At 35.2% G+C, this 13,371-nt stretch overlaps 1 protein-coding gene across 7 annotated transcripts in view; it reads right to left on the bottom strand.

Annotated features, from left to right (window-relative positions):
- Positions 1–221: 221 nt before the first annotated feature.
- The window catches only part of BBS9 (Bardet-Biedl syndrome 9), a 315,416-nt gene continuing 302,266 nt past the window's right edge, over positions 222–13,371 (bottom strand). For all 7 annotated transcript variants that reach the window (XR_003495378.3, XM_072033266.1, XM_072033263.1 and 4 more), the window contains one exon: positions 222–3,098. Coding sequence is in view for 6 of the 7 variants with exons in the window: in XM_072033266.1 (XP_071889367.1) it covers positions 3,058–3,098 (41 nt within the window). In the remaining variant the exon portion in view is untranslated. The remainder of the gene's footprint in view (positions 3,099–13,371) is intronic.

Raw genomic sequence — 13,371 nt, forward strand, 5'->3', positions numbered from 1 at the left:
ATAAGTATCCAAAATCGATTTTTATAAAATGATTGTTTAAATTTTTTTATCTGTGAGCCAACTAAAAATATAAATTCTCCTCAAATAATTATTTATTCTATCAGACTGCATATTTAAGCTCAGAAAGATACAGTTCTTATATATGAGTAATCTTTTTGCAGAATAAATCACTAAGTTTCTAGATATGACATTTATATTAATGACTCCACCTCACTTGAAAACATTGTAGTCTTATAATTAACAGAACATCTGATCAGGCATACGCTAAAATCCTGTTCAGAATCATTTGGCTACTCAGCAATTTCTTTCTTGGCCTCAGAAATGTTGTCAATGAGAACCCAACATTTTGTCCTCCTCACCTAGCAATGCTTCCTGACACTTTTCAGTTGGTCAATTCTCTAACTCCAAAACTGCAACTGGACTTATTTTTTTTTTTCCAGCCAAAAAGAACTTTCTTAAAAATTCAAAATACATTTGAGATCTGCTATGAATTACTTTACAATATTTTCTCTTAGCCTGCTGTGTAAATGACTACATTTCAACGGTTTCCTTCCTCTGAATTAGCTGGACTATTTGGCATGTGGGGAAAACAAGTAATTTTTACTCAAAGCAACTGTATTGCTCTTTTAAATCCTGATGATACTATCAAATATCACAATTTAGTACAATATACAAAGAGGTCACATTACTATTATAGACAGTTCTAGCTTTTTTTTTCTGTATTACCACCATGTTTTTCCTTTTCTGTGGAAGGAGTCTCATGAGACCTCCTTTTACAAAGCATGGAGCAGACAAGACAAATAAGAGTGTTTCTGGGCCTTACATATTAAAATGGTAAAAAATAATTAAAAGCATATCAAATAATTGACCTGAGTGCCTATTTGTTTACCCTAAGCTCTCAATGAAGCCAGGCAACTCTAAGTGTTGGGATCACATTCAATAATAATAATTATGACAGAGTAATATATTTCACAAAAGTCACAGTAGTGTGTTCTCCAGCTAATATTATACACATATAGCTTAGGATTCTTTGGTCCAGGATTCTACAACATAATGGCACTTCTATGGCATGGGAAAAAAAAAAAAAAAAAAAAAAAAAAAAAAAAAAAAAAAAAAAAAGTAGCAGTGGATTTTTCTAGATTACCTAGTAGCCACTGACAAGAGAACAAAAGAAGATTTGAGATCTATAGTTAAAGTTTAAGCCTAATAGCTACAGTAATTGATTAATTCTTCATGGATTTTCCTTGGTCATTGAGGTGTGTACAGAAACTACAGGAGATTATTTTATTGTGTAATTTTCGCAACACAGCAGGATACATTTACAATGGGTTGGTTACTGCCCTTCTGACAAAAACCACGGGGGAGGGATCAGAGTGAAGAAAACTCAGCCAGCAGAATCCCTCCATAACAAGCAGGGGGTAGGATTTTTCCTTCCTGGGAAAGAGGCAAGATTTTGTGCACCACAGTTTACAGATATCTGAGGTCTCCTGGGGGACAGAGTCATTTTTATCAGCAACCCCTGCTCACTTCAGACCTAGAGGTATCAGAAGCCATACCCAGTTCCCTGGCCACTTGGCTCCATTTAACGTTGAAAAGGGCTCCATGAAACATGATTATATCAAGTTTACTGAACCAGAGCAGGATCAAAGGGCTAAGAAGCAGATGCACAATTGGTGCAAACTAGTTTAGTTTTTGGGGGTGGATACAAAGTTTGAAAGTAAACACGGAGCTGATGAAAGTTGTTGGCTTCAGAGATCCTGAAAAATGTCTCCTTTTTATCTACAGATCAAGTCTGGCACAGACCACAGAAACTGTCAACAACCCTGCCAAAAGAGCACAAATGTGAGTTGGAGGGACCTTTACTATGGCTAGAACAGAAGTTGGTGAAACCAAGATGAAATTGGGATGTGCAGATACATGTAGTTCATCCAATTGCATCCCCGAGAAATTATGCTGGGGTGCACTATATTTTCTGTATTTGCAATCCAAAAAAAAAAAAAAAAAGCTCCTAATTTTTTATGAACCAACGACAACCAAGAGAGACCTTGTTCAGCTGTCTTTACTCTTGACCCATGTATCAGTTATCTTCAGTTTCAAATATATTTTACTGATACTACACTCAGCTCACTCTTACGAACTCAGACATAATCTTGACACTTCCAAACCCTAGGCCACAGTTTGCCAAGGTGTTTGGGTTGTCTCAGTTGTTGTCTCATCACAGGCACCTTGGGTGGACCTGACTTTCAGACTGTAAATATTCAGCACTTTCTAAAAACCAAACCATGTAAGCCCCTCCAACTGGATTTGTAAAAAGTAAGGCACTCAAAAATTGCTAGTTACTTTTGAAAATCTTACCCATAACCAGATCAGGCTGACTGACAGGTAATCATAAAAAGATCCATCTGTTGCTGTGCTCAGGGTACTTACAGTGTAAACTTTATTCATGTTCATAGTGACATAGTTAATGGCAAAAGGGTTTGCCCTGTATGTCCAGTAACCATATTTTACTCTGTATCTCTTGAGAGCAGGAGTCTGTATAAGCAATGAGAGACAGGGCACAGGGTGGGGAGGGTGGGTAGTTGATTGATTACCAGTTTTTCTACTTGTGGTGAATTCAGCTGTCTGGAATTGTGAATGTTAGTACAGGAGGAAAGGAGATAGTTAACTTTCGTCAAAGCTGTGATATAACAAATGTATAGTTCAGAATATCTTAAAAATCAGATAAAACATATCCCGAAACAAATGTTGCTTTTAACTATCTGTAAACAGTCTTTGATCAATCAACAGAAGCCTTAGAAGGGCTGATATATCACAAAACATAACACAACATCCCTACCACAGTTGGGTAAGTGCATAAGCTTTGCTCACAGAAAGGATGCTAGCAGTTGGCAGGAAGACCCAACCAAAATGACTAGAATTGAACTTTTTCATATAAATTAGCACAGTCCTCTCTTTCTGGAGGCTACAATCAGGTCAGAATAAAAAGGATTGTTACTGCTGTCTTATAAATGCATTTGATATCAGATAGAAATTCCTCCTGAGGGTTATCTTCATGTTTCATGGCTTTTCTGCTTCCTCTGATGCATCCTCAGACAAACCTATAAAGGAGAAAAAGATGCTTAAAAATTCAGTGTACTTAGCAACTGCATGCACTATATTGTTGATTTTACTTGTTTGTAAAAGCTTTGGTTATAGCTGGAAGAAACAATTTATTACATGCAACATAGAACAAAAATGCATAAGTTGCAAATTCAAGCACTCACAAGTTTAGGAAATATACAAATTAAGACAATAAAGACAATTTCATATCAGCTCCTTTATGTATATGACAGATGATGCAATCTTTAAGTTTTAAATTCTGGACTACTCTTAAATGTGAAGAAAAACGGTAGAGAATAGTCGGACATATGATCTGACACACCGTTCTCCACTTGATTTTACCTTCACCTTTTTCCAGGTAGAACTGGCAATACAAATTGCAAAACAATAGAAAATTAGGCTCCATAAACTAATTAATAAGGATTTATTTTATTTTATTTTAATATAAGACTAACACTATGGGCAAGGGGAAAATAGGGGTTTTGACCCCTGTACAGAAGGTAACTTCTACTTTAAACCAGGAACATATGAGTTTCCCATCTTCAAATATCTGTGCAAAGGTTAATCCATCTTTGACTGGATATTAATCTTTGCAATAATGAACCTGATAAAATCAAATCTTTAGGTAGAAAGTCATAAAAAAGTTGCTTGAAATATTTATGGAGAAAAGGAGCAGTGGGTAATCACAGAAATTTTTATATGCACATACTTGCATAGGTTAATGAAAAGTGATTATTTAACCCAGTGGTTTCTTATATGTTTGCTATTGTTTTATGCTGAAGATGATTTAACTTAAATCCTTTTCAAATGAACATAAAGCAATCCAAAATAAATTGGCAGTATAACAAAATAACATGTATAAGTAACACACAATTTTATGTAGTATTTTTTCTAATGAGACATCTCGGAAGAAGGCTGAAATCTCTACACACACGGTGAAGTGAAATCACCCATCAGGTCAGCAGGAGAATTAAATTTGACTGTCCAGGTCTTCTAAACCCAGGATAGTTCACTGACTGAAGGCCCAATTGCCTTCGTAATCATGTTCACACAGAATTTACATCATTAAAAAGGGGGGGAGTGGGGAAGGGAAGTGTTCATTTAGATCCATGCAATTTCACATAAATAAAAACATTTATGTTACTTTTTTTTTGTTTGCTTGTTTGTTTTATTTGTCAGGGTTTTTTTGCACCATAATTGTCTTCTGGTGCTTGTGGATATCAGTATGTGCATGAATGGTTTTCATGACTGCTGGTAATAAGTTAAACAAATTTTACCTCAAGCCTTGAAATTGAAATAAAGAGAGGCTAACAGAGAGGCCAACAGAGAGCAGATCAAGGATAAAATTGCCAAGATACAAAAGACTAAAGCAATAAAATTTCAGTAACAGCTGGAAGCCCAAGGCCCCCAAAGGACAATTAAAAATACCATGTTAAGAGTTGACATGGGTTTACAAAGGTCAGCCCTGAAATGGTAGTTCCTTTGTTCAAAAATCTTACTGCATAGCACATGCTGGGATGCCAAAGGGACCAGCAGCAGGTCCCATCTTGTTTCATTAATGATCTAGAGGAAGGAGGTAGGTAGCACGATAATGAAATGTGTGGATTATAAGACACCCAGATGAGCTACAAATGCTGGAGAGGAGAAATAATTATTGCTCCAGGACCTAAGAGATTAACAATGCTGAGAGAAGATGCATAAGATACCATTTGAAATACATCATGAGAATAATCTTAAACAGATGGTTGCTGAGAAAAGCCCTACAGACGTAGCACAGTGGAAAGAGCTGCAGAAGACAGGCATTTGCCATGAAATAGGCCACGTATCTCAACGTACTGTAGAACCACAGAAGCCACTGCAGAGCCCACAGTGAATACTGCTCCTGACTATACAGATTTATTGAAATCACATCTGCAGCTGTTTACAGTTCTCTGTACTCCATAAAAAAGACATTGGAGAATGCCTTACTTTCCCACCACAATCAGGGAAGAGAGTTTGCAAGAGTTTGGAAACAACTTTCTGCACACACTTCCTAAAAGCTGGACAGACACATGAATAAGAAACAGAAAAGGGCAGCATGCTTACATCAGCAGTTTGTCTCTGAAGAGGACAGGCAGAGATTTACCAGACGAAGAGACACTTACCTGTGCATTAGCATTGCCCACTGAGTTGCACACTTCAAGATGTGCAACACTGCTACTGCACAGTGCCCTCAATATCAATGCAACTACATTTGAGGACTTGCTAGAGGACATCTGAGAATCTTAGCAGCTGGAAATTAAGGAAGGAAAGGTTTAGAAAAAAAAAAAATGGGGGAGGGGGAGAGGGGTGGGACATGGACCTTTTCCTTTAGTAGGCTAAAGCCATAACATATTAAAAAATAAAATTTAGCTATAAAATTGTAGAGCAAAAATAGTTATTGGAGATGTAAAATAGTGCCCAAGATACTCCTTTCAAAAACTGGCATTTCCATGAGATGGACTTCTTAAAAATACATGTAATTCCTGTGTCTATTTCTGTAAATTGCTATGCCAAAATGGTCAATGTGAATGGCTGCTTGCAAGCTCATGAAACACAGTGGATCAACTAAACCTAATGTGTTAGTTGTAATTATGGGCTGGCAGAACTGAAACTTAGAGCAGGATTCACCTCAATTTCACACAGCTTTGCCTGACAGCACTATACAAAACTTCAGGTAACCTAGTAATACTTCTGCATGGATCAAAGAACTACCACATGAGTAAACTGTGGGAGCGGTGAGCTGACACGAGGTATAGACTGCAGCTATTTTTATTGTGTAAGTCTAAAATGGGAGGCAATATGAAAACATAGCTTGCAATAATGAGCCTCCCCACCTCTACCCTGTATTTTTCAACATGCCATATTTATTAGTCAACTATGAGAACAACATAAATTTTGCATTGATCTAACAGGTATATGCTAAATTATAGAAGGTCATATGACTAAGAGAGGTTTATTATCAGTATGTTCCGACAAGCTTAGGCAGATCCTAAGAAGTACTTGGTATAAAATTAAGAATTTTGTAGATGTACCCCTGTACCTCATTTCAAAAGAAAGAAAGAAAGAAACAAACAAACAAAAACACTTTCTTATGTTCTTATGCCCCCACAATTTCCATTAGGAAATTCTCAGTGTTTCATTTTATAGACCATGCAAAAATTCTACCAGAATAATACTGGTATGAACATACACGCACACTTTGACAAATGTGTATTAAAGGGATAATATCTCTATCAACACAGTTATAAATTGGGAAACTGTGCTTTTGGCAATAACCATGATAAACTAACCCTTCTGCAGTAGGAAACCCCGAGAGTTTTTGGAGAAAAGTTTTCAAAATTAAGTTAATTTACGTGATTGAATTAATATCCTGATTAGTAACATGAGATTACACATATCTGAAACTAAAAATACATTACACTTTCATCCACTTAAATCCCTCAAATTATTATTTTTTTTCTGTATTTATCAATCAGAGCACATTAGCACCCTTATGAAAGCAACTTCTATAAAAAAAGCCATGGAATATTTCAGTTGTGCCAATTCACCTTTAGAAAAGCATGATTAATGCACACATATTGCTGAGTCACAGAAAGTTCATTTGTAGAACAAAATGTATTTTTGAGCCTTGAAAACTGAGAGAAAGATCTTAGAAAAACAGTTACAGTGACAGAAACACCAAAGACAGCTGAAGAAAAAGCAAAACAAAACACTTTACTGGAGTTATTATTCATGCAGCTAGAGGGGAAAAATAAAGAACATTTAGAGGGAAGGATGATATTTGATCATGATGGCAGAAGGGAGGAGAAAGGATTGTTTTCTGTAGTCATAAATTGTCCATACTAAGCATTATGGTGTAAGGTTTAAAGATGTTCAGGTTAAATCGTTAGGCGATGGAAGAAACTACCCAGGGAGGTGGCTGAGTCAAGGATATGAGAGGTTTGTCAAGACAGGGTAGAAGAAATCCTAGAGGGGATTAGTGAAGAGGAAGATAGAAAGGCTTTCAACTGGATGACCTAAGGGATCTTCTCCAGTCATGTCATTTATGCTGCTATGACTCATCCTAAGGAGAACATTTTGGACTCTCATGAATTACTGGCTGAGTTTCTTGGATACTATTGTACATTAGTCTACTCTGAAGCATGCATAAAACTAAGTCAAAGTTGGCTTTGAAGTGTTTAATCTACAATATTCAACACTTCCCAGTCTCTGTTTCATACTGTGACTCAGAAAAAGGGCTGTTATAACAAGTGAACTAGAAGTTATTTTGAGTTCAGATTAAGCTAGAGAAGGGAGGCACCACTTTCTTCAGCTCTTCCCACCTAAAAGAAAAGAGGAAAAAACCACCCTGTCTCATGGCCTGCTGGTTATAATTGCTATTTCTAGATCAGACATAAAACAACCTTAGAACAAACTACAGATTTAAAGAAAGTTCTTCATAAAATTTTGGATGCAAAACTAAATGTTCCAAATGATCAAAGTTAATAGTTCTTTTTGCTTTTTTGTTAACAAAAGAAGACAGATTTTTCCCATCACCTTCAAGTCATATTTCTGGAAATCATGATAATGTTCTTTTTAAGAACTCCATCTTTTCACTGCTAATAATTTTGATTATCATTATAAACTTCTTGAGGAAGTATATATAGCTTCCCTTTTCTTAGCATATAATCATTATTCCATGGACACTATCCAAAGTGTTTTTCAAAAGGTTTAAGAAAGTAACAATATCTTGCTTATCCCAGTTTAGCTTGGAATGCAAAAGGGATTAGTATGAAATCATTGACTCTAATGTGGTGGTGAAGATTGATCATTGTGATGGACAAGCTACAAACTTTCCTACAGTGGGCTTTAACAGGAGAAACTGGACTTGATCAGTATTCAGTACCACTTTCTGTGGAATAATAAACTGACAGTGAGCTTTACCATTCCCTCCCAAGCCACCAGTGAGTCACTGATCACAGCATACATAATTTAAAAATGATCAGACTTTTGTATCTGAAGGGGGAGTGATGGTAGACAAATGAGTGGGAAGCATGAACTGAATCATTCATTAAAGAATTGTGCAAGTAAAAGAAACTTGCTTTTCATTTAGGAAGTGTGACTGAGAGCAAAGAGTTCATTCAGTGAACTCCTCTTTGTCCTAAGGGGCTATATACATCACAGAATGGATAATGTGAAACAACAGTTTCCATCGCTCATTTTTAAATATGTCCTCTACTAACTGCAATACAAGTCCAAGCTACATGAAGCTAGCAACAGCTCAGTTTCTAAACAGATGAAAAATAGCAGGGCAGCCCTTACCCCGAGTTTATCAGGGGTCTACTCACACAAAATTTTATAAACCTTGCTAAAAGCTTTCCTTTGTCATTCTGACTTAATACTAACATGTAATACCAGTATAACACACAGGAGATAACAAGTAATGAGGAGGTAACACATAAGAACAACAGAAACATTTGACAGCTGTCCAAAGATTATTTTTTTAAAACCAAATTTTAAATGCTTTACAAAGTTCTCGTGTATTCATGCCACTTGGCAGTAGCCATCAATGGAGAACCTATACTATAGATATGGGCATATTGCAACTCAGGTTGAATGTGAAAAGGGACATGTTAGGAAAAGTGACAAAGTTCCTTCCCAGGTAATATCTTTATGTTCCTTTGTTTTGCAAAGCATAGCAAATAAATATTCCTTTCAATTATTTTATTCTGATAACAAACTGTGGTGTGCTTGTATTGTATAATACTGTTGTCTTTAATTTTCATTACATCAAATTTTGTACATACACATATACCCATAACAAACCCCTGATACAGAATATTTTATTGAAAACCTCACCACCTAAAAAAGAATTAGAGCTGCCAACAATGGATCCAAGGAACGAACAAGTAGTCTGAATTACTGCTCATCTGTTTTGGGAAAGGTAAGGAGGTATGCACCAGTTCACAGATCTTAGGACTATTCAAGTAATCAACCTGTAAATGGAAAGAGATCAGACTCCTACACTTATAATGTTGCAAAGTTACTATATATTTATTTATTTATTTATTTACGTCCTTCTGCTTTATATTTGAAGAAAGCCCAAAAGAAATTTATTTATCCAATGCAAAATTACAAAACTTGAACATCAGGAAAAACAAACAGAGATATGACCAAAAATTCCCAAGGAGCAAAGTTGCTTCTTCTAATGATCATAGTGATTTTATTTATTTATACATAATATATAATAATATAATATATATATATAATTGTGAATAAGTACTTTTTAGAATAAATGAAGAATTATAAAATAAATAAATAAATAAATGAATCTAGCTTACATTCTTAGATACCAATATGGAGAGAAAAACAAAAGGAATGGGATCATGGTTAGTTTGAAAAAATGCGGAGAAACAAAAAAAAATCAAAGAATCATCCAAAGATGATTACAAAGGAAACCGAATATGCTTGCACGAAGACTAACTGCATAAAAAGCAGTTACATAACATGAAATAAAGAAATTAGTCATTACACTTGGCTTACCACAAACAGCTATCAAGTGCTAGACAGTCTTCTAGGAAAACTTGCAAATTTTTTATTTTTTGAGAAATACTTGTTTTCATTTGGAGATGATCACAAGGAAAAGTTACAAATGACATTTACATTTCAGCTTGAACAGGTACTTCCTACCAGGAAGTGAATCCCTAAAACTGAGTTTGCTCCTCAGTGGCCAGTTTCTTATTAGCTCCTGTAGTTTCTCATTAGCTCCTTTTGTAGAGCAGTAAACTAATTCAGCAAATTCTAAAGCAAATAAGCACAATACAAATCTAATACTTAACTATGGCCACACAAATGTCAATGGTTCAAGTTATTTTTCATCAAGCCTACATCTCATTCAGTGCAACTGAAAATCCTACTGTGCATTTCAGAAATGTTGGCTCTTCAATAACTTACTCCTAGAAAAAAAATATTTGAGCCATGGGCATTCAGATTAGACAGATACTCTGCTACTGTATTAAAAAGAGAGTCTTGGCATACATGCAATTCTTTGCTTTTTCCTGGAGAGAACTAATGCCACAGTAGTTGGTGGCCACCTACTTGCTTCACTGTGACGTGCTTTTGACTTCTCAGACAGAAAGATTTGCCAGTTGACCATTAAGAAAACCTTTTTCTTCCCAGACAAGTGCTCATCATGACAGATAGGAAAATCTCCAGGGGTAGGCTAGCTTTAGGGTAAGATTTTCCACCACTTTCATATGAATGGGGATCCTGCTCCTGGAGACAGCCACCCAGTGTCTGCCTGCAGGATGATCTAAGATCCTTCAAGGATATGAGATATATAAATAATATGTATATATACACACATACATATGTTACACTTTCTACTGCTATATGCTGGCTGCTGTTAGTATTTTCAAACATTCATCACCTACCTTTGTAATTTCAGCTAATACTGAGCAAACTTTTCAGCTGAGATAATTTTTCTTTGAAAAATGCAGATGCAGGTAAAACAAACCATTTGTCAAATTCCTGCTGAATATTTCAGATCAATGTGACTGTAAAAATAAAAGTTCTTAAAGCTTTTTGATACTTTCAAAATCTTCTGGATTATCATTTCACACTGAAGTATCATAAATATACTGCCTCAAATTTATTTATTATTATTATTATTTTTTAATGCATAAGTCTGATATAGACATGTATTTAGAACCTATGCTGTGCTTCTTTTACAAATATAACATCAGTGGCCACAGAAATCACATAGTCTCCCCTTTCTCCAGTAGAGACTTACTATATTTTCTTTATAAGCTCTAGAAAGTTAGCCCTTGACTCCTGAGTACCAGAAAGATACAACAAAACAGAAGAAAAGCCAAAAGAACTGTGTAAATAATATTGTGATTTTGTGGAAAACATAAAAGAGGGAGGGGAGAGAAAACAGTTAAAAGCAAAGTGACATTAACAAGTGTTTAGTGCAAGGATAAAAAAAGAGGATCAAGAAGATGAATTCAAGGAAAGGAATATTCATCCTGCTTTAATGCCATGTATTCTCCCAAGGGAAATGGTGGAAGCCACGTGGCTTATGACATTTCTAAATTAGACCAAGTACTGCAACAAAGACAACTATCTGGCAGTATTGGAGAGATGGTCAAGCTGATATAACAGCAGTTTTCCATTTCTAATTCCTATTATCATACAACAAATCTGAGGTGCTACAGATTCCTAAGTGTTTTGTAATATTCACAGAAACATCAGATTTTGCTTACCATCAAGCATTCAGCAACTGAATACTCTTCAGTATATTGTTCCTTTTAACAATGGAACATTACAGTGCAAATGATAAAATCATATTCAAGATTTCCACGGATTCCTCTGGAAATAACATACAGCAGGACTTTACCATTTGATGTCATTTTTCCTTTGGAGTCTTGTGGGAAAAAGGGCTTGGTAGGGAGGAAGGTTTGAGGGAAAATATGTTTGGAAAAAAGAAAGAAAGAAAGAAAAGAAAGAAAGAAAGAAAGAAAGAAAGAAAGAAAGAAAGAAAGAAAGAAAGAAAGAAAGAAAGAAAGAAAGAAAGAAAGAAAGAAAGAAAGAAAGAAAGAAAGAAAGAAAGAAAGAAAGAAAGAAAGAAAGAAAGAAAGAAAGAAAGAAAGAAAGAAAGAAAGAAAGAAAGAAAGAAAGAAAGAAAGAAAGAAAGAAAGAAAGAAAGAAAGAAAGAAAGAAAGAAAGAAAGAAAGAAAGAAAGAAAGAAAGAAAGAAAGAAGGAAAGAAAGAAGGAAAGAAAGAAAGAAAGAAAGAAGGAAAGAAAGAAGGAAAGAAGGAAAGAAGGAAAGAAAGAAGGAAAGAAAGAAGGAAAGAAAGAAGGAAAGAAAGAAGGAAAGAAAGAAGGAAAGAAAGAAGGAAAGAAAGAAAGAAAGAAAGAAAGAAAGAAAGAAAGAAAGAAAGAAAGAAAGAAAGAAAGAAAGAAAGAGGAAAAGGAATACTTTTGTGTAATACTTTCCAATCTTGAATTTCACACATTCCTTTTAAGCTACACTATATGAGAAAAATGCTCTAAGAGTTTTTTTCCACATGCAATCTTTTGATAAGTCTTTGTGTTGGCTGAAAAGCAAAGGAAAAAAAATAAATTAAAAAAAAAAGTCTAAAGTCTAAAAGTAACAGATGATGTTTTGTTTAACTGGACACTTAATAAGCTTCTCTTTCTATTGTTCATCAAAAATCTGTATCTGCTTGTTTCATATATTTAGCCAAAATCATACCTTTGCAAAAGCAAAGAATGATTAGGATGTAGAGGTGTCATGTAATATGGTTTGTAATTTTATTCTGATAACTATTCTTAACTGTCTTAATAGCTACTATTATATCAAAGAGCTGTGTTCTAATTTCCCTTATTTCTATTACCTTTCCACTGATAATGGTCTTGTCTCTTACAGATGGAAGTAGTTCCATTCTCTGTTATGTTCCTGGCTGTTTCCAGGCATATCTTGGTAGTAGTAGCTAGAATGGCAATTTCATCACTTGCAATGAAAATTGTAAAGCTACTCAGATTTGATGACCCATTTAAGGATTCCCTAAGGCCAAAATCTCTGCATTTCTGAGCAATGACTATAAATTTCTGGGCCCTCCATCCTAACACCAAAATCAGCAGAGCCAGATGGAGGGTAGCACTTTGTAGGCCTGAGCCTTTTAGCACTTCGAGAAAGACTGGTGGAAGCCAACACGCCTGCATCTAAGGCTTGGAATGATGAAAATAACAGTTTTAAATGTTGTATGGATTTTCTCATGGTCTCAGGAAGCAATAAAAACTAAGTATAGTCAGACTGTAGGAGAGCAATATAGCTTTCACCATTCTCAGTGACTTTAGGGAAAACAAGCTCAACTTTTATAGACAGGCAATTCAGTATTACAAATTTTAAGAAAACTGCTATGGGAATTCCACAATAGACTCAGTTTATATCTGAATTACTGTTTTCTGCAAAGACACTGTTCAAAATAAGAAATGTGGCCTCGTGTAAATGACTTGGTTTGTTTATGGTGCAAAACAACTACCTGCCTTAGATCACAGGCTTCTTCTTGAACTGGACATTAGTGATGCAAGGAAGAGCAAACATTTTAATTCTGGTGGTTATGTAATGTTAAGATTATTTACTCATTGATTAATAAGGTGGAGTGTTTGAACAAAGCTAAGAACTCAAAGAAATGTATTTTAAGGTAAAAGGGAAAGGAAAGATATAATGTGGTAAACAGTTGCCACAAAACACATTCAAATATAGT

This window comes from Anas platyrhynchos, chromosome 2 (genome assembly GCF_047663525.1).
Source record: "Anas platyrhynchos isolate ZD024472 breed Pekin duck chromosome 2, IASCAAS_PekinDuck_T2T, whole genome shotgun sequence".
NCBI lineage: Eukaryota > Metazoa > Chordata > Aves > Anseriformes > Anatidae > Anas > Anas platyrhynchos.